Source organism: Macrotis lagotis, chromosome 5 (assembly GCF_037893015.1).
Source record: "Macrotis lagotis isolate mMagLag1 chromosome 5, bilby.v1.9.chrom.fasta, whole genome shotgun sequence".
In the NCBI taxonomy this organism is placed as follows: Eukaryota; Metazoa; Chordata; class Mammalia; order Peramelemorphia; family Peramelidae; genus Macrotis; species Macrotis lagotis.
Genome location: NC_133662.1, coordinates 10,632,303 through 10,654,143, shown reverse-complemented (window position 1 = coordinate 10,654,143; position 21,841 = coordinate 10,632,303). Strand labels below are relative to the sequence as shown.

Here is a 21,841-nt window from a genome sequence, read left to right as displayed (position 1 = left end):
GCTGCCTCTTGAGTTATCAAATTAATTAAATATGTACTGTGGCTCATCTGCTTGTGAGACCATTAAATAGAGAAGAGGACCCTATATCAGTTAAGTAAGAAGTTTTTTTAAATGGCAGGTGATATAGATAACAGAATGCTAGTTGTGGATCTGGTCAATTGGGAAAAACTCTGAGCTGAGACCTTCTAACTTAGGCTGAGATTGAACTAAGGCAACTCAATGAACCAGAGTAGGGAAGCTTCAGTTGAAACACCACAATGGCCATTGAATCCAGAAGCAAAGAAAAGGAAATTCCCTCTGCTTCTTGGGATTTGAAAGAGAAGATAAAGATTCTGTCTTTTCTGTCATAGACCTACTTTGCTGGTGATGACACAGAACAAGAGAAGAGGTAGCACTGGGGGCAGGATAAGGGTCTGCAACAAGAATCTAGACAGAACAGGGAAGCACTGAAACCAAAACCCGAGGCAAGGATTTACAATATGCTGACTAGGTCTCATTTGGGGGCAAATAACTCAGTAAGCACTGAACTTCTCAACTGCTACTTGTCCTCTTACCTCTCATTGGATCGGATCATGTAGTCAGTAAATTCAGGGTCTCCCTTGATCACATTCAGAGGGACCACTAGGTTGACATCCAGTTCACTCTTCCGAAGCCGATTGAGCTCCTTGTTTACCATGATGAGGTATTCCCGCACATCATCAATCCCAGACTTCAAGCTCTTGCATACTACGTACCTGCCAGGAGACATTCGTTCCTCACAATGAGCAAGAGCTTCTCTCCCACAGATAGCACAGCTCCGCTCCTAACCCTTAGCTGATTATTTTCCCAAGGTCATCCCAATGTTGATTTCAAGACATTTACTCTAAATCTTATGCTTTAGAACTCTTCCTCCTCCATCAATCAAACAACCATTTACTACGTGCCTAAAGCAAGCAAAGCAGTGTGCTAGGTACAAGAGAGAATGACAAGTATGGCAGCTTCTCAAGACAGACACATTAGTTCCAATTTTAATTGTGCTGTAGGAAAGAACTTTTCTTACCAAAAACTTGCAAAGTAGGTAGTCTAATATTATGATGCCCATTTTACAGATTAAGAAACTGAGGTTCAAAAGTTCAGTTATTTCCCCATGGTCATATGTCTGACAAATCTTGGAGATCACATACATCTCAGAGCTGGAAGGATTCAAGAGACATCCAACGAGGGAGGTTCCACCACCCTGGAGCAGGTCATTTCAATTTTGCATGGCTTAGTTAAGAAAGTTTTTTCTTATTTAAAACCCTTATCTTTCTCTGTTTAACTTCTACCTAGTGCTCCCAGTTCTGCCATCTAGGATCCAAGTAGAATCAGCCTAATTCCTCTTCTGTATAACAGACCTGCAAATACTTGAGTTCAGCCAATCATGGCCCAAAGGTGCTCCATGGCCATATAATGCTTAGGCAATACTATTGTAAAGATCTCAATGCCCAGCCAGAAAACATTTCAACCACCTTTCATTGTCATATTAGGAAAAAGCCTCTAGAAAGGGTTTTTTGGGCAATGTTATTAGAGACAGGCCTATTGGGAGGAGAGGGGAAAGGAGGGGGGTCATCTCACCTCTCTGAGTTGGCAGGTCGGCTGGTGACAGGCTTAAAAAGAGATACGCGTTCAAAGCAGGTATACAATAGATAGATGAGTCCCACACTGAATGGTGTGAACAAATCAAAAGTCTTACAGACAAAATGGCCTCCTATATCAGAGAGACAGAATCAGTCCTAATCAGTGGGTTCTCAAGGGAGAGATGGAAGGTCACAGGGAGTCATTGTAGATGGAGGGCAGGGAAAGGCTAGCAGAGACAAGCACTGTTTGAGAGGATGTGGGTGTATTAGGGTATCAGTTATGAAGAAGATTTTTTAAAGTATCTTTCTCATCACTCTTCCCTGAATTCAACCATGAGTTATCATCTGAACCAACAAGTATTTTTGCATACTTGCATCTGTGACCATTATGAAGTGCCCCTTCTGCCACCATCCTCCCCCACTAACAACCCTCATTCAGTCCTAACATAAGAGTGATCTGGAGAGGGCTAAAGTGATAAAAAAAAAAAACTCAGGAAGAAAGGGTTACCTGTGCGGATAACAGACAGTCCTGTGAGAAACTGGCAGAGCAATAGCTGCTTACTGAGGATTTCCTGCAGATTTTCTTGATTCTCCACAGAGAAGCCCTGAAAGAAAAACACAAAGTTAGGGACTATGAATGAACACAAAATATGCATCTTACATCCTGCACAGGAATCATTAACCCTTCTGAAAGAAGGAAATTGAGATTCCAAGGGTAAGTAATTTTATCCAAACTAGACTCCAGTCCAGGGGTGTCCCAATTTCTAATGCAGTATTTTTTCCAAAACAAAGAAAGTCACAAGTGATACAGAGCTTCCTTTACCAGTTGGTAACTCTTTAAGCTGGCATGGAAGTCCAAGAAAGGAGATCAAAGAGGAAGGAACTCCATTGTTGGCTTAGCTAGAAGTGAAGCAAGTATGGCAGGATGACTCCAATTCCCCAGTAAAGTCTCACCCTAGGAATGCTCCTCCACTCAGGACCACTCAACAGGCCTATATAAGTGACTCAAAAGAGTTCTGAGCAGAAGTTATGAAAAAGTGCTAACATAACAATAAACAATAGCTTCTCTATGCCATTATACTTCCAGGGATCCATTTCCTACTCTAACAGGCTCATTTGCTGGTCTGAGTCCTTGGGTCACTAAATAACCTTGATTATCTTAAAGTAATTTCCTTCTTCCTGTGCTCTGTGAGAAGAGGATAGACCTAGCATCCTGGTCTCCTCTAAAGCCTGATCAAGAATCATGCCAGTGAAGTGATGCTGAGTGAGATGAGCAGAACCAGAAAAACACTGTATACCCTGACAGCAACATGAGGGTGGTGATGCTCAACCTTGATGGATTCATTCATTGAATCAGTGCAACAACCAGGGACAATTTGGGGTTGTCTGCGATGAAGAATACCATTTGTATCCAGATAAAGAACCGTGGAGTTTGAACAAAGTCCAAACGCTATTTCCTTTAATTTAGGGAAAAAACTGGTATCTTATTGTCTGATCTTGTTATCTCATACTTTATATTTCCTCCTTAAGGACATGATTTCTTTCTCATCACACACAATTTGGATCAATGTATAACATGGAAACAATGTGAAGATTGACAAATTGCTTTCTGTGGGGGGTGGGGGGAGGGAAGTAAGATTAGGGGGAAAATTGTAAAACTCAAAATTAATAAAATCTGATAAAACAAAAAGGGGGGCAGAATCAAGATGGCAATAGAAGAGGACTGTCTCTTAGGTGGTCTTGAACAAAACTTATAAGCTAAGGACTAACTACGTTTTCGAGAGACATAACCCACAGAGGGATCCAGTGAGGCAGTTCTCCAACCCAAGTTAACCTGGAAAGGCTCAGCTCCACGGGGCTGACAGGGCGGCCACCAGAGCAAAGGAACTTCAGCCTCTGGGAGGCAGCCCCAGGGTGCTAGGAGCTGGCTCCCAGCAGCGGGGGCAGGTTCCTGGGGGAGCACCCAGCACAACTTGGAGGCTCAGTGGGGGGGGGGCCTCGGCCAGAGCAAGGACCTGAAGCCCAGCCCTCAGGGCACTCAGTGAGCAGCATGGTCTGGGCAGCCCAGAGCCAGGAACCGGAAGCAGGCTGAGCTGGAAAGCAGGAACCCCTAGGCATGAGTGCTGAGCCTAGGGAGGGGAGTGAAGAGAGACTGCTGAGGTCTGTCCTCTGTTCCTGGAAGAGGACTCTGGGGCTCTGACCACATTCAGATCCTGATTACAGTCTAGGCCCCCCCATAGAACAGCAGGAGCCCCCCTCTACCTCAGCCCCATGGCAGAGGGGTGCGCTTGTGGTCATTCACAGACCAGGAGGGAAGACAGAGCTTAATACACAGACATCCTGGGGGGGGGGTCCCAATAATACTCAAAAGATCAGGAAGCACCCCAAAAACAGGCACAGGCTTGGGAAATGAGTAAACAGAAAAAAAAGAGGAACACAATTGAGAAATATTTTACCAATGATCCCAAGAAGGATCAAAACACTCAGTCTGAAGATGAGAAAGTACAAGCTCCTACATCTAAAGACACCAAGAAAAACAGACATTGGGCTCAGGCTATGACAGAGCTCAAAAAAGACTTTGAAAATCAAGTGAGGGAGACAGAAGAAAAATAGGGAAAAGAAATGAGAGAGATGCAGGAAAAACATGAAAATGAAGCCAGCACCTTAGTCAAGGAGATCCAAAAAAATGCTGAAGAAAATAACATGTTAACAGCAAGCTTGAGGTCAAATGGATAAAACAGTTCAAAAAGTTATAGAGAAGAATGCTTTAAAAAGCAGAGTTGGAGGGGTGGCTAGGTGGCGCAGTGGATAAAGCACTGGCCCTGGAGTCAGGAATACCTGGGTTCAAATCCGGTCTCAGACACTTAATAATTACCTAGCTGTGTGGCCTTGGGCAAGCCACTAAACCCCATTTGCCTTACAAAAACCTTAAAAAAAAAAAAGCAGAGTTGGCCAGATGGAAAAAGAGATAAGAAAGCTCTCTGAGGAAAACAAATCCTACAGGTATAAAATGGAACTGAGGGAGGCTGCTGATTTTACAAGAAGTCAAGACAGAATACTTCAACACCAAAAGAATGAAAAATTAGAAGAAAATGTGAAACATCTCATTGAAAAAAACAATATCTGGAAAACAGATTCAGGAAAGATAATTTAAAAATTATTGGGATACCTGAAAGTCATGATCAGGAAAAGAGCCTTGACATCATTTTCAAAGAATTATTACAGGAAATTTGCCCTGATATCCTAGAAGCAGAGGGCAAAATAGAAATGGAGAGAATCCACCAATTTCCCTGAGAAAGAGATAAAAAATAACCAACCCCCAGTAATATTATAGCCAAGTTCCAGAACTCCCAAGTCAAAGAAAAAATATTACAAGCAGCCAGAAGGACACAATTCAAATATTGTGGAGCTGCAGTCAGGATCACACAGGACTTAGCAGCAACTACATTAAAAGCTCATAGGGCTTGGAATATATTATTCTGGAAGGCAAAAGAGCCTAGAATGCAACCAAGAATCAACTACCCAGCAAAACTGAATGTCCTCTTCCAGGGAAAAAGATGGACTTTCAATGAACCAGGGGAATTACAAATGTTCCTGTTGTAATGGCCAGAGCTGAACAGAAGATTTGATTTTCAAACACAGGACTCAGGTGAACCAGAGAGCAGAGGAGAAGGGTAAAATATGAGGGATTTAATGATGATGAACAATATGTATTCTTGCACAGAAAAATGATACTGATAATACTCATATGAACCTTCTCATTTAATAGAGCAGGTAGAAGGAGCTTTTATAAATGAAGCACAGGAGAAAGCTGAATTTGAAGATATAATATAGTGTAAAATTGGAGTCAAGGGCTAAAATAGAAATGTAATGTGAGAAAGAAAAAAGGAGAGGCCAAGATATTTCATATAATAAGAATTTTTTTTTTATTACAATGAGCGATTGCAATGATATGGAAGGGGGAAGGCAAGGGGGAATGAGGGAATCTTCACTCTCATCAGAGGTGGCTAGGAGAGGAAACAGCATATGTACTCAATGGAGTATAGACATCTAGAGTAAAAAAGAGAGAAGGGGGACAGGGGGAAAGGGGAGGATGTGAGTGATGAAGGAGAGGATGGATTGTGGGGGGAGAGTGGTCAGATATAACATATTTTCTTCTTTATTTCTTGCAAGGGGCTGGGATTGGATGGCTTGTCCAGGACCATAGGGCTGGGTGGATGCTGGGCCTAAGGGGTGGTATATGGGCTTGGGGCCTCTTGGGCCTAGGGCCACAGATCTGTCTGCTGCATCACTTAGCTACCCTACAGCACATTTAATAAAAGGGACAGAGTGAAAGGAGAGAGAAAATATAGTATATGGTAGTGGGGAATTACGAATGGAAGGAGTTGCAATCAGCAATGGCAATGGTGGAAAAATATGGAAGTAGCTTTATCATAAAGAATGTGATCCACCTGTGACGGAGCTGGAGGTATTGGAACACAAACTGTAGCACATTTATTATTATTATTATTATTATTATTATCATTATCATTATTATTATTACTACTACTACTACTACTACTTGTGGGGGTTGCAGGACAAATGGAACTGGGTGGCTTGCCTGGGGCCACACAGCTGGGTGATTGTTGGGTGTTTGAGGCTGGATTTGAACCTGGGTGCTCCTGGCTCCAGGGCTGGTGCTCTGTCTGCTGCACCACCTGGCCGCCCCTATTGTCATTATCATCATTATCATCATTATCATCATTATCATTATTATCACCATCATCATTTTATTTTATTTTGGGTCTTTTGGGGGGGGTTGCAGGGCAATGGGATTGAGATGGCTTGCCTGGAGACACACAGCTGGGTGACTGTTGGGTGTCTGGGGCTGGATTTGGGCTCAAGTGCTCCTGGCTCCAGGGCCAGTGCTCTATCCACTGCGCCACCTGGCTGCACCTATTATTATTATTATTTTTTAATTTTAATCTTTTTTCATTCCTTTATCACTCACGCAGGGCTATATTTTGTAGGAGGGGAGGGGGTATTATATTTACTCTTAAACAAGAATATTTTAGTAATGTATAAAAAAAACATCATTTGTACAAAAAATAATAAAAAAGAAAAAAAAGAAGTAAAATGAGTAGAAAAAAAAAAGAATCATGCCAAGCCATAGCAGCCCTGTTTGTGGTGGCAAAGAATTGGAAATGAAGTTAATGTCCTTCAATTGGGGAATGGCTGAACAAATTGTAGTATATATGTGTGATGGAAAACTATTGTTCTATTAGAAACCAGGAGGGATGGGAGTTCAGGGAAACCTGGAAGGATTTACATGAACTGAAGCTGAGTGAGATGAGCAGAACCAGGAAAATACGTTATAAGCTAACAGCAACATGGGGGTGATGATTAACCTTGATGAACTTCCTCATTCCATCAGTGCCACAACCAGGGACAATTTTGGACTATCTGTAATGGAGAATACCAACTGTATCCAGAGAAAGAATTGTGGAGTTTGAACAAAGACTAAAGACTATTAAATTTAATTTTAAAAAAAAGTTATCTTATTATGTAATTTTTCTACCTCTTATACTTTATTTTTCCTCCTTAAAGATATGATTTCTCTCACATCACATTCAACTTAGATCAATGTATACCATGGAAACAATGTAAAGACTAACAGACTGCTTTTGTGCGGGGTGGAGGGAAGGAAGCAAGATTAGGGGAAAAATTGTAAAATTCAAAATAAAGAAAATTATCTAAAAGTAAAAAAAAATTTAAAAAAAGAATCATGTCCACCTTCCCTAAAAAGAAAAAAGAAAAAAAAAGAATCATGCCAGGCAAGGATGACTTAATTCACCTGAGCTGTCAGGAGATACAGAAATATGCTGAACCTTCCCAATTTGAAGATTTACAAGCAAGTCTGACTAAATAGAGTGATGAATACCTAGCAATCCTTTTATATTGTATAAATGGAAACATGGTCCTTCAGTTTGTGGCTCCTACCACCATGTGTACAATAGCAGCTCCATTTCCAGTCAGATCAAAGCTAGTTTCCTAACTGTTCACTGTTCCTCAGGTTAGTTTTACCTGCCAACCATAGCTGTGCCATATATTTTAAATTAAACCATCCTTGACATGCTGCCCTCACTCTTCTAGGGCTCTTAATTATGTCTCTACATCACACAGAAGAAGTTTGCAACACTTGCTGGCATTTATCTTAAAACTAGCCCCTTAAAGGTTTTGCCCTCTTCCACTTCCCCTTTCCTCCTAGGAATAAAAGAACTAAACCCAGCCCAATATAAATAGTGATTCACCCCAGGCAAAGATTCTTTGGAGGGTTGAATTAGCAGTGACTGAACCTATTGCCTAAGAAAACCATCATGGATTTATTTCTCTCTCTTCCTTAAATAATTGCCCTGGAAACAGAACCCTTGAGCGATTCACCCAAGTCCAACTCCTGGTAGATTCCCACTACAGATTACCTTCCATGCCACTACTGTCTTTCTCCCCCTGCAATAAAGGAGGAGGGCTGGAGGGTATTAAGTGGACCTCTACTTGTCAGCCTGTCAAATGGTTCTGGGACCAGCTAAATCTAGATAGTATATATCCAAAAAGGGCTGTCAGAAATACCAAACTTGACAAATGATTTATGACTTTTCCCTGTTTGGTTTCTGGCTGGTTCATTTTAGTTATATTTATTCCTTAACCTGTCATGTCTGAGAGCCAAAGAAGAAGAGAGTTGAGTATATCAACTTGCTCCAGGGGAAACAGTGCATAAAACTCTCCCTTCAGCCTTGACCACAGCCTTAACAAAATACACACACACAAAACTATAACTTTCTACCTCCCCCACCTCAAATTTGAGCTATGTTTAGTCAGAAGATGACATGATTGAACCTTACCCCTTACTGGGAATGAGAAGCATTCTAGAGAAGCATTGTGGCAAGAAGTCAACTTCTCATGGAGGGAGATATCACCTACCCCATCAGCCATCATAAAGTGCACACCCTTGTGATCAGTGTTATCCAGAACAAAATTTCGAAAAGCTGCAATGTTCTCTGTTCGGGTAATATCTCCATCTCCATCAATCCCGCACTCACCTATTAAGACATGATATAATTAATTAGTTAATTTTTTTCCTAGGGACTAGTAAATACAGCTCCTTGGGGCAGTGCCCTAAGGAATGTGGGCATCCTTTAAACCCTTGGGGAAGGAATTCTCCTACATGAGGGTCCTCATTAAATTGCCCTAATCATGAAGTTCAGCATGAAGAGAGAAACTAAAGTCAATAGGTTTGCCTAAAATCAATTAATGGGACTGATACGATACTTCATATAAGAGTCATTAAAAATGAGTTTTCTGGGGCTGCTAGGTAGCACAGTGGATAAAGCACCAGTCCTGGAGTCAGGAGTACCTGGGTTCAAATCCGGTCTCAAACGCGTAATAATCACCTAGCTGTGTGGCCTTGGGGAAGGCCACTTAACCTCATTTGCCTTGCAAAAACCTAAAAAAAATTTTTTTTTTAAATTGAGTTTTCTACACAACAGACGGTACCTTTTAAGGCAGCAGGTACTCTCTTATGTGATCCTAACCTCATTTTCAAAGTAGTAAACTTAAATTTAAATCTTTTCCCTAAAACTTATGCTATTTTACTTCCCCTCCTTTTGTTATAAAGGGGAGGGAGAAGAGCAGGAGGCCTGTGGGTATGGGATGTTGCACAAACTGTCAGGAACATTGTGTTAGTTTTGCTTAATTTGTTGTTCTTTTTATTACAAAGGCAGAGTGATTACAAAAGGAAGTGGTATATTTCAGAAATGAACTGATACAAAAAATAAAGCCATCATCAATGAAACCTGAAAAGTAGTATTTCTTTCTATACTTATTTGCTCAGTTCTGAGAAAATTTCTTTCTTTACTCCTAACTAAACTCTAGGGATGAAGAGGATTGGACAGATATCGTGGGAATTTCAGAACAATCAGGATAAACAAATGCAGGAAGTGCACTATCAATGACATTCAGAGTTGGTAAAAAGAATAGGAACTAGGGGTGGCTAGGTGGTGCAGTTGATAGAACACCGTCCCTGGAGTCAAGAGGACCTGAGTTAAAATTCGGCCTCAGACACTTAAGAATTACCTAGCTGTGTGGCCTTGGGCAGGCCACTTAACCCCACTGCCTCGCAAACCCCACCCCTCAAAAAAAGAATAGGAACTGTATTTCTTAATAACACTGCCATTATTCAGCAAAGGATTATATGGTTTCACTATAAGCAAATTTCCTGTGAAAGGGGAGAATGAATATCTTTGACAAGTATTTGCCATGGTTAGTGTTTAAACAATATGAAGCTAGACTGAAATAGAGGAACCAGACAGAGAAGGAAACAAGCTCAGGTTGGCACAGTGAGTAGCTGAATTCAAATCCAGTCTCAGACACTTAGTTGTGTGACCCAAGTCAAATCAATGAAACTTCTAAATGTCTTAGTTTCCACATCTGTAATGGGGGGGGGTAAATAATAGCACTTACATTCCAGGGTTGTTATGAGGATCAAATGGGACAGTATTTGTAAAGTGCTTTGAAAACTTTTAAGCACTCTATAAATGTTATTAGCATTATTAATGAATTGCTTGGACCCCAAGGCAAAGAGAGTCAAAGAAGACTGACATCACTGCCAGAATAGTTACACTTTCACAACACAGGAGTGTTTTCAGAACCATCTCTCCTCTGAGAAGAGAATTCCATAAAACATACCATAGTAGGGTTCGAAGAGTTCACTGGAAGCTGCATAGAAATCCTCCAGCTTGAAGTCATTGGGCCCTTTCAAGGTCATCCCAAAACCCTTTGCGTGCCACTTCTTCCTCCAAAGCACATATTCAGAAAAGCCACCAGGGCCTGCACACACATCAGCAAAGTACAGAAGCTCTGGACACCGGTCCTTCAACAGGGATGCCTAAAAAAAGATGAGAAGAAAAAAGAGAAAAGAGGAGGAGGGGAAGGAAGAGGAGAGAAGTCAGGGGAAGAAAAAAAAGAGGGAAGGGAAAGGGAGAGTTCAGCTGGTATTATTTGAAAGGAAAGAAAGGAAGAATTCTTTTCTCACTAGATAAACTTATCAAAATTTGGTTCCAGGACCACTATACCAAGCACATAATCTCTGCGAGAACCTTCCCCACTACTGGGATAGGCTTTCTTTTTCTTTTTTTAAGGTTTTTTGCATGGCAATGGGGTTAAAGAGCTGGGATAGGTTTTCAATCATATCCAGGAGATGCTTCTTCTCCAGAACAGCTTTTCCAGCCTTTTCTACAATTACTAGATCAAACTCCCTAATAAAAATTAAAATGCAATCAGTCATTCCTAGAATTTAGCCTATTTTTCTTCTCAAAGTTGTTTCCCTCATGTTATTTCATTGTATCTTTTTTTTAAAGGTTTTTACAAGGCAAATGGGGTTAAGTGGCTTGTTCAAGGCCACACAGCTGGGTAATTATTAAGTCTGAGACCGAATTTGAACTCAGGTACTCCTGACTCTAGGGTCGGAACTCTATCCACTGCGCCACCTAGCCACCCCCTTCATTGTATCTTCTTAAGTATACAATGAAGATCACAAAACAGAGCATTTTCATTTATTCCTGAAGAAAATGAAGCACAGAGGTTAAATGACTTATTCAGGCAGTTAATAGATGTCTAAACCCAGACTTACTTTCTATAATCTTTACAAAAAAATAGGAATGAGCAACTAAAACAATAGCCACCGGTATTGTCTCTTATTACTATATGCGTCTTCTCTTTTCCACTTCTTCCTTTCTCTTGCTTCCATTCACTCCATTATCTTCCATTTGCACTTTTTTTACCTTCTCCTTGCTCTCCTATCTATACAATGCCAATAGGGCACAGGTGCACTGCTTCAACTTGTAGGGTGAGTCCGGGCCTAAGCCTTAGATCAGACCATGTAGCCTCTGATGATAATGCCCCTTTAAAAAAAGTGGCAGAGGGGCGGCTAAGTGGCACAGTGGATAAAGCACTGGCCCTGGAGTCAGGAGTACCTGAGTTCAAATCTGGTCTCAGACTTAATAATTACCCAGCTGTGTGGCCTTGGGCAAGCCACTTAACCCCATCTGCCTTGCAAAAAATAAAAATAAAAATAAAAAACCTAAAAAAAATAAAAATAAAAGAGTGGCAGAGGGACAACTAGGGGTATAGTGGATATAAGACCAGTCACAGAGTCAGAAGAATCTGAGTTCAAATTCAGGCTCAGACACTTAATAATTGCCTAGCTGTGTGACCTTGGGCAAGTCACTTAACCCCATTGCCTTGCAAAAGAAAAAAAAGAAAAAGGGTGATAGAAATGCTCCTGTTATCTCTAGTACTTTAATAATCACAATAATCAACATGTTTATAAATTCAAGGTTTATAAAATGCTAATGCACTACAACCAGGGACAATTTTGGGCTATCTACAATGGAGAATACCATCTATACCCAGAGAAAGAACTATGGACATTGAACAAGGATCAAAGACTATTACTATCAAATTAGAAAAAAAAATTATATTATTATGCAGTTTTGCTATCTCCTACTTTATTTTTCTTCCTTAAGGATATGATTTCTCTGTCATAACATTCAACTGAGATCAATGTATAACAAGAAACCAATGTAAAGACTAACAGAATGCCTTCTGTAGGGGTAGGGAAAGGGAAGCAAGAATGGGGGGGGGAATTGTAAAACTCAAAATAAATAAAATCTTTCTTTAAAAAAAAAATGCTAATGCACCAGTCCACTTGATCTGCACAACAATCCTGTAAGGTCATAGCTACAATCTTTACTATTCCCATATTACAGAAAAGGAAACTGAGACTGAGGGAAATTAAATGAATTTCCCAGATTTGTCCAGTATTCTCTCTGATCTGCAAAGCAAGGGAAAATATTATCACAGTCTTAATCACTGCAAAATGATGAGATTATTATGAATGTTGAAGGCTATGAAAGAGGTTCCTATGGAGTCCAGTGAAAATGGAAAAGAAGTTCAATCAACAATCTTTCTAGAGCACACTGACAAAAAACAAAGGAAAGGGGTTATTTCACAACCCTGCAGCAGCTAATTAAGCATTAAGAGCTCTAATATATTTCTACTTGGAAGTCAAATGGCTCTGAAAGCATAGTCATAACAAAGAAAACAACGAATAATTTCCAAGATATAGTCCCTTTGGGCAGGAGGGTACAAAAGGAGCCCTTATGATGGTAATTGGGCTTTCCCAAGGTAAAGGGAGAACCTCTAGATAGCTTCTGTATATCAGCAGATGCTAACCAAGAATAGGCTTCAAAATATGTTAAAATTTCCTTGGAGGGGTGGCTAGGTGGCGCAGTGGATAAAGCACCGGCCCTGGAGTCAGGAGTACCTGGGTTCAAATCTGGTCTCAGACACTTAATAATTACCTAGCTGTGTGGCCTTGGGCAAGCCACTTAACCTCATTTGCCTTGCAAAATCCTAAAAAAAAAAAAAAAATTTCCTTGGAGGGGCGGCTAGGTGGTCCAGTGAATAGAGTACCTGAGTTCAAATACGGCCTCAGACACTTAATAATTACCTGGCCATGTGGCCTTGGGCAAGCACCCCCATTGCCTTGCAAAAACTAAAAAAAAAAAAAAAAAAAAAAAAAAAAATTCCTTGGAAAAACCCTACCCTTAGGCAAACAATGGCAAGTTCTGAAGGTTCTCACCTTTCCTACCTTTGATTCCATCAATATTCACTGATACTTATTGGCACAAATGAAAAAAGATTTAATAGTATTTACAAAGTAATGGCAGTTTCTTTATTAAGCCCTGGTTAGGTCAGGTAGCAGAACAGTGCTAATAAGGCTGTCACAGGTTTAAGATCTACATGGATCAATTGGATTTGAAAAGAACAAGCCAGATTTCTTTTGCCATGACTCAGTTTAACAAACTTAAAACACAAGTCACAAGGAAGAGTGGAAGTATGTAGATATGCCAATGAAGATAAATACCAATCCCAGAAAGAAAATTAAATTGTCTAAGGTCCTGAGTTTTTTTACATACATGAGTTATTTATGAGAGGGCAATAACTTCATCTCTCACTTAACTTGACAGCTCAGGCTTCTTAAATTTAGTTCCTTTTGCACAAGACCAACAATCAATATTTCTAAAATGTTTTGTTGATTCATTTTGTTGTTCACAGCTGAGCAAACTACTGATTTTCCCCCTTCTCCCCACTATCACATCTGTATAAGATAGTTTTTGAAAAGTACTTTTGGGGGACTGAGCCAAGATGGTGACAAGAACAGATCATGTTTTAGGCTCTCTCTCATAAAACTTATAAGCTAAGGACTCTACTAAATTTTCAAGAGACAGAACCCAATGAGGCAGTTCTACTCAATGCACTACCTGGAAAAGAACAGAAAGGCTCTGCTCCCCGGGGTCGGAGAGGTGTCCCGCCAGAGGGGTGGCCCACCGGAGCAAAAGAACTTCAGCCTCCTGGAGGCAGCCCCAGGACGCTGGGGAAGTTTCCTGATCTATGCCCCAGGAAGCACCAGGCACAAATTGGAGGAACAGCAGGGGGACCTCTGCCAGAGCAAGTATGTGAAGCCCAGCCCTCAGGGCACACAGAGAGCAACATGGCCAGCACAGCCAGTTCCAGGAAACAGAAGCAGGCAGAGCTGGTAAGCAGGAGCCCCCAGGGCATGAGCCCATTGAGCTGAGGGAGGGGAGTGAAAAGAGAGACTGCAGAGCTCTTCTGTCCTCTGCCCCTGGAACAGGACTCTGGGGTTCTGACCACATTCAGATCCTGATCGCAGTCTAGGCCCCCCCACAGAACAGCAGGGACCCCCTCCACCTCAGCCCCGTGGCAGAGGGGGGCACATATGATCATTCACAGACCAGGAGGGAGGACAGAGCCTCACACACTGACACCCTTCTGGGAGTGTCCCAAAAGCTCAGGAAGCAGGCTCAGGCTGGGAAAATGAGCAAGAAGAGAAACAAGAGGAACACCATTGAGAAATATTTTGCCTATGAGCCCAAGAAGGATCAAAATACTCAGTCTGAAGATGAGGAAGCACAAGCTCCTGCATCTTAAGATTCTAAGAAAAACAGAAATTGGGCTCAGGCTATGACAGAGCTCAAAAAAGACTTTGAAAATCAAATGAGGGAGTTGGAAGAAAAACTAGGAAAATAAAGGAGAGAGATGCAGGAAAACATGAAAATGAAGTCAGCAGCTTAGTCAAGGAAACCCCCCCAAAAAATGCTGAAGAAAACAGCATGCTAAAAACCAGCTTAGGTCAAATGGATAAAACAGTTCAAAAAGTTATTGAGGAAGAGAATGCTTTAAAAAGCAAAATTGGCCAGATGGAAATAAAGATAAGAAAGCTCTCTGAGAACAAATCCTTCAGACAAAGAATAGAACTCAGAGAGATTGATGAATTTACGAGGAATCAGGACTCATTACTTCAAAACCAAAAAAACAAAAAATTAGAAGAAAATGTGAAACATCTCATTGAAAAAACAATGGATATGGAAAACAGACTTAGGAAAGACAATTTAAAAATTATTGGAATACCTAAAAGTCATGATCAGGAAAAGAGCCTTGACATCATTTTCAAAGAATTATTACAGGAAAATTGCCTTGATATCCTAGAAGCAGAGGGCAAAATAGAAATGGGGAGAATCCACCGATCCCCCTGAGAAAGAGATTCCAAAAATCCAACCCCTAGGAATATTATAGCCAAATTCCGGAACTCCCAATTCAAAGAAAAAATATTACAAGCAGCCAGAAGGACACAGTTCAAATATCATGGAGCTGCAGTCAGGATCACACAGGACTCAGCAGCAACTACATTAAAAGCTCATAGGGCTCAGAATATGATATACCAGAAGGCAAAAGAGCTTGGAATGCAACCAAGAATCAACTACCCAGCAAGGCTGAATGTCCTCTTCCAGGGAAAAAGATGGACTTTCAATGAACCAGGGGAATTTCAAATGTTCCTGTTGGAATGGCCAGAGCTGAACAGAAGGTTTGATCTTCAGATACAGGACTCAGGTGAAGCATGGAGATTGGAGGAGAGGGGGAAAATATGAGGGACTTGATGATGAACTGAATGTATTCCTGCATAGAAAAATGACATTGATAATACTCATATGAACCTTCTCAGTTAATAGAGAAGGTAGAGGGAGCTTTTGTAGTTGAAGCACAGGAGAAAGCTGAATTCCAAGATAAAATATGGTGTAAAAATGGAGTCAGGGGCTAAAAGGGAAATGTAATGGGAGAAAGAAAAAGGAGAGGGGGAATAGGCCAAGATATTTCATATAATAAGATTTTTCTTTATTACAATGAGCTATTGTAATGATATGGAAGGGGGGGAAGGCAAGGGGGAATGAGGGAACCTTTGCTGTCATCAGAGGTGGCTAGGAGAAGAAACAGCATATATACTCAATGGGGTATAGGCATCTGAAGTAAGGAGGAGGGGGGGGCAGGGGGAAGGGGGGGATGTAAGTGATGGAGGAGAGGATGGATCATGGGGGGAGAGTGGTCAGATATAACACATTTTCTTTTTTACTTCTTGCTGGGATTGGAAGGCCTGTCCGGGACCATAGGGCCAGGTGGATGCTGGGCCTAAGGGATAGTATGGGGGCTCAGGGCCTCTTGGCCCCAGAGCTGGGGATCTGTCTGCTGCGCCACTCAGCTACCCTACAGTAGAGTCAGAGTGAAAGGAGAGAGGAAATATAGTACATGGTAGTGGAGAAATATGAAAGGAGGGAGTTGCGATCAGCAATGGCAAAGGTAGAAAAATATGGAAGTAACTTTTGTGATGGACTTACCATAAAGAATGTGATCCACCCACGACACAGTTGGTGGTGTTGGAACAAAGACTCAAGCACATTTTTTATTATTATTATTATTTTTTTGGGGGGGTGCAGGGCAAATGAGACTGGATGGCCTGCCTGGGGCCACATAGCAGGGTGATCGTTGGGTGTCTGAGGCCGGATTTGGACTCTGGTGCTCCTGGCTCAAGGGCCAATGCTCTGTCCGCCACCCAGCCACCCCTACTATTATTACTATTTTATTTTATTTTGGGTCTTTTTTTTCTTTTTTTTTGGTTTTTGCAGGGCAGTGGGGTTCAGGTGGCTTACATGTCACATGGCTGGGTGATTGTTGGGTGTATGGGGCCAGATGTGGGCTCAGGTGCTCATGGCTCCAGGGCTGGTGCTTTGTCCATTGTACTACCTGGCCATACCTACAACTATTACTATTTTTTTTAATTTTATTTTTTTTCCTCCCCTTTATCTCTCAAGTGAGTCTATATTTATGGGGGGAAGGATATTTTGTTTACTCTTAAATAAGAATATTTTATTAATGTATAAAAAAATTTGTACAAAATGAAAATAATTAAATTAATAAAAATAAATAATTAGTAATAAATAATAAATTGAATTGAATAATAATTAAATAATAAATCAATTAATTAAATGATTAAAATATTAAATAATAAGTTAAATTAATTAAATAATTAAATTTTTAAAAAAGAAAAGTTTTTTGTTTGAAACCCTGGATCTAATCTGAATGAGAAATTCTTAGCATTATCTCTTTAACTACCAACTGAGAAACAATGCCCTGCAGAAAAATCTAACTATTTCTTTTAAGAAAACTGGGTGGAAGCTAAGGAAGAAGGTGATAGGTAAGGCCCTTCAGGCCTTACACTTTATCCTCCTTGTTTTTCCACAGTTCTCAAATTCTCTAGAGCAGCATCTTCTGGACTCAGGAAGCCCTGCAAAAATCCTATGAATTCCACTCCTCCAATCCTTTCAGGGTGCCTTGGTTTGTATTCTGCAAACCTGACTAGCACGGGGCCAATTCATCCTACAAGAGGACTAGTTGTAAGAATGCAGCTTGCTGTCCCTACTAAAGGGCTTTATTGTGCTCTCCAGAGGGGAAACACAAAAAAAAGCAAAAGCAAAAAAAAAAGAACCTGCCTGCTCGATTTGGTTCTCAATTTGATCCTAAGGGGATATGGAAGATGAGAAAAGGGAAGAAAACACCTCACATCCTCTCCTTTAGGAATCAAGAAAAAAATCTTAGAGGGCAATTTTTTAATGATTATTGACAAATAATTTTAATCAAGAACCTTCCCTGACCCAACAACACAAACACCTTTCTTTGGATAATTTATATTTCCACCCCTGTATGAGTAGTATTGTCCTAGTGACTTCTTTATTTTCATTTCAGCAAAAGACAATAAGCAGCAAACATGTTCTGGAAGCATTTACATTTAAAAGCCCATAATGATTCTGTGCTATAAGCTTGACAGAATGCCTCTGCTATCAGAGGCTTTGAAGAAATAATTTGGAACTTGAAAAACTTTTTCTCAAAGTACCAATTCTAAAAGCTACTACAATTGCTACTGCAGTAATGTCTAGTAGAAGGAAATGACTGAAGGACATTTGGGTCCGCTAACCAGCATGCACATCTGTGAAGCAGTTAGTTAGCAAAGTATAAGCTGAAACAAGAGACCTCAGAAAGCAAGTCTATCATTCTAATAATCAAGAGGTATATGAAATGAGAGAGACAAAGGTTAGCTGTCTATCAGTAGGCTTCAAGAGCCTTTCTCTTTGAAAAGTAGGATAAATTTTTTTAACATCAGCAATTCTGAAAGGGTAATAATCCTTTTAATTCCATGTTGAACCTGCAAATACAAGGGGAGTTAGACAATACATACATACATACTTATGTGTGTGTATATGCATATCAATATACTTGTGTGTATACGTACTTTTTTTTTTTTTTAGGATTTTTGCAAGGCAAATGGGGTTAAGTGGCTTGCCCAAAGCCACACAGCTAGGTAATTATTAAGTGTCTGAGGTCGGATTTGAACTCAGGTACTCCTGACTCCAGGGCCAGTGTATCCACTGTGCTATCTAACCGCCCCTGTACACATACGTATACATACTTATTGTCTTTTGCAATATGTGTGTGTGTGTGTGTGTTTGCGTGCATTCATTCACCTCCCCCCTCTCTTAAGGAAGCTATCATTATCCCTGTTTTGTATGTAAGGGAACTAAGACTCGGAGAAATTAGCTATTTCCCCATAATCACCTAAGTACTAAGTGACAAGTGAGGGTGGGGGATAAGGACCAATAGCCCTTGCTTGCCAAAACAGTGTTTCCTTCTAGGATGCTTCTGAAAAGGCATTTGGATTTGTTGCCTGAAACAAAAAACCCAGAAAAAGACTAACATGGGATGATTTTAGACTTCTCACCCTCTACATGTCTACTACTATGACCATTCACAGACAGAAAGGACAGGAGTTTTCCCCCTTTTCCCTCCCTTTCAGGGACCTGAGCCCAGACAAACTGCTTCAACTCAGGAAATCCTCTTGATCCATGGCTGTCCTGGCCTAAGAAACAGTGAGGAGGACAAACAGTCTACATTTTAATGCCTGGATGTAACTTCTGTCTTGGGCACTTTTTCACCAGCTGAGTTTTGGAGAAGCCCAAAGCAGAGCCCATAAGAATCCTTCAACTGCATCATCCTCACAGATTTTAACAAGTGACCCTATTAGAACTTAAGAACCATTTAATACCATAGAATCATAAATAAAGAAAACTGAGTCTTACCCCTGATGAATCCTTTGGGTCTGTAAACATACGATCAAATACAAAGTCAATATTGGCCATTTTCATTGCTGCTCTACAATAGAGCAAAAGATGAATATTGTAATTTTTCACACACAAATCTCATCACTTTTTATCTGAAACTCAAGTAAAAAGAAAAGACAAAAATGGTACAAAGAGAAAAATGTCCACAAAACCTGTTTAGGAAGAAGACTCCCCGGATCATTTCATAGGGGTTGGACCTGGTCCTAGCTCGACGCTTCTCCTCCCCATCCAAGTCATCAAACGCACTCTGACAATAGAAAACCAAAAAAACAAAATGAGCATCACACCATTGTTTCAGTCACAGGAACCCTCAAAAGACCTAATGTTCTTAACTTATTCCCTTCAGAACTCTCCAGAAGCTTGGGTTAATGCTGTGTACAGAAGTCTTTCTTGCTGTTGCTAATTCTCACTCCTGATTAGCTGGCTGTTTCTTCTTCCCAAAGGGAAGAGTTAATGCTCTAAGGATCAATCAAACTTGGCTCTTTGGGAGACTTAATTAGAACGAGGGAAAAATTGATTGTGATTTCTTAGCAATTCTTGGCTAATTCTATGGCATCTAGAAAAAGAAAAGATCCAACTTCATCTGAGTCCCATTCCAGAGATGAAAAGTCCTAAATGTTGAGCCTTTTGCCATCCAAGTCCCAAGAAAAACAATTCAAAGTAAAAAAAAAAAACAAAAAACCAAATCAAAATTCTATTAAAGGATGGAATAAGCCAAGAGAGTCCCCACTCTCTTTCAACCTTTTTTTTTCTTTTCCAATCACTATTACCCAAACCTCATTCCTCCCACCTCTTAAGGTAGCTACCACATCACTCTAGTTACACAGAATAGGAAAACTATAAGAACAAGCTTAGGAAAAAAGGAAGGAATACCAATCTATATTTCTTCTCAGAAAAAAAAAAGATTTATTTAACCTAGGAAAAACATCTGAGAAAGGTATATGCATGAATAATCGTATATGGACAAAGGGCTCACCAAAGCAGCTGGCTAAATCAGAGTTCTTGATTCTAACTCCAATAGAAAGGCCTCATAACAAGCAGTTAAGCATCCATTATGTGGCAGACACTATACCTTGCACTTTAGAACACTGTGCAGAAGCTCTTCCCCACAAAACTCAGTTTCGTCTTCAATTATCATCTTCCTCTGATAAAAAGGCAAAAGAAAAAAGTAAATAATTATATTTAATTAGAATCAGAGGAGGACTGGGTAAGAGCTAGCAAATTACATTGGGCAATATAACTATACTATACACACACACACACACACGCTTTCAACTTTAAAGCCTGTGAGAGGTACACTTCTGAAGGAGAGGCTATGTGCTTGGGATGTTAAGGTGGCACTGTGACTCAGTAACATGGGAAGCACGTGGGATATTGGAGAAGAACAGAAGTCTAGAAATAGATTACAGAGAAACAGACAGGAGTCTGACAAGAGATTCAGTCAGAAGATGAATCTTAATTTAGTTTAGTTACAGAAGTTGGATAGAACTCTAGAATTTGGATCACCATATTCAATAACTTTCTTGCCTTCTCTCTCGACATTTCATATATATATATATTTGATAATTTTATCCAGTCCTTATAATAGTAAATCCATGTGAAACCTCATCTGTGGTTGAGGTTTACATGCAGCTTTTCCTGATCCTCCAGGGAGTTAGTAACTTTACTTCGTATATACTTAAATATGTACACATTGTCTCCCTTAATAGAATCTAAGAAACCAGAAGGCATCAATTATCTGATTAAATTGTGCCTTTATGTCCAAGAAGCTAGCACAGAACAGATATTACTGGGATTAGGGTCACTTAATAATGATTTGATGATTGATTTGGGATGGGGGGGAGAAAAGGTCAAATGAGAAGACATGGGGTGGTAACAACCATAGTAGGGTGCAAGGAAAGTAAGGAAATCACAAAGTCTACAGGGTTTTCCCTTTGAAGATTAGTCATTGTGAGAGACAATTTTAGCCAGGCCTAGAGGTTGACAAAGTGCCATGTTCCTTTAATATGCCTCCAAATGAATTGAGAGTCAAGATTCAATTCACTAACTTGAACTAACCAGGTACTTCATTCCCTGAAGAGAAAGGAAGAAGATCCTAAATCCTTCTGACTATAGATAGATATAAATTTGTTAAGCAATTAAAAGTACCACATAGATAAGAGATTTATTGTTATATAAACAAATAGGAAGAAAGACATTCAAGCTGCCTTTCCCTAGAAGTCAAAAAGGGTAAAGACTAGGGAAGAACTAGGGTTGGAGAGATTTGCTAAACCTTATCCTATTCATTTGATATTATGAAAAATCTTGTGGTATGTCTTGTAAGAATGAGAATGCTTAATACATAGCCAAACTAGAACTTGGATAATTGCTTTTTATCTCCTGTAGCTTTATTTTGTTAGAAGGTTCTTAAAGTCTTTTCTAGCACTGTTGATGAATAAAGTATCTAGAAAAGTGGCTAGAGCAGAAGCTGAAAGGGATCCTTTTTAGTATTCCTCAGTCAATGTGGATTTCTATGTTTGTATTTTCTAACTTCAAAGTCACTTATCTTTCTAGCTTCAATGTGTTCTTTGATAAAAGGAGTACTTTATATAAAATTGGGTATCAAGATAAGTATAAGAAACAGTT

At 40.2% G+C, this 21,841-nt stretch overlaps 1 protein-coding gene across 5 annotated transcripts in view; it reads right to left on the bottom strand.

The window, feature by feature from the left end:
* Positions 1–21,841, bottom strand: part of CMTR1 (cap methyltransferase 1) — a 191,556-nt gene that overhangs the window by 22,092 nt on the left and 147,623 nt on the right. For all 5 annotated transcript variants that reach the window (XM_074236832.1, XM_074236831.1, XM_074236834.1 and 2 more), the window contains 8 exons: positions 20,289–20,360; positions 19,369–19,463; positions 19,175–19,247; positions 10,317–10,515; positions 8,553–8,671; positions 2,104–2,200; positions 1,594–1,726; positions 555–734 (listed from right to left, as the gene is read on the bottom strand). In XM_074236832.1, coding sequence (XP_074092933.1) covers positions 555–734; positions 1,594–1,726; positions 2,104–2,200; positions 8,553–8,671; positions 10,317–10,515; positions 19,175–19,247; positions 19,369–19,463; positions 20,289–20,360 — 968 coding nt within the window. The remainder of the gene's footprint in view (positions 1–554; positions 735–1,593; positions 1,727–2,103; positions 2,201–8,552; positions 8,672–10,316; positions 10,516–19,174; positions 19,248–19,368; positions 19,464–20,288; positions 20,361–21,841) is intronic.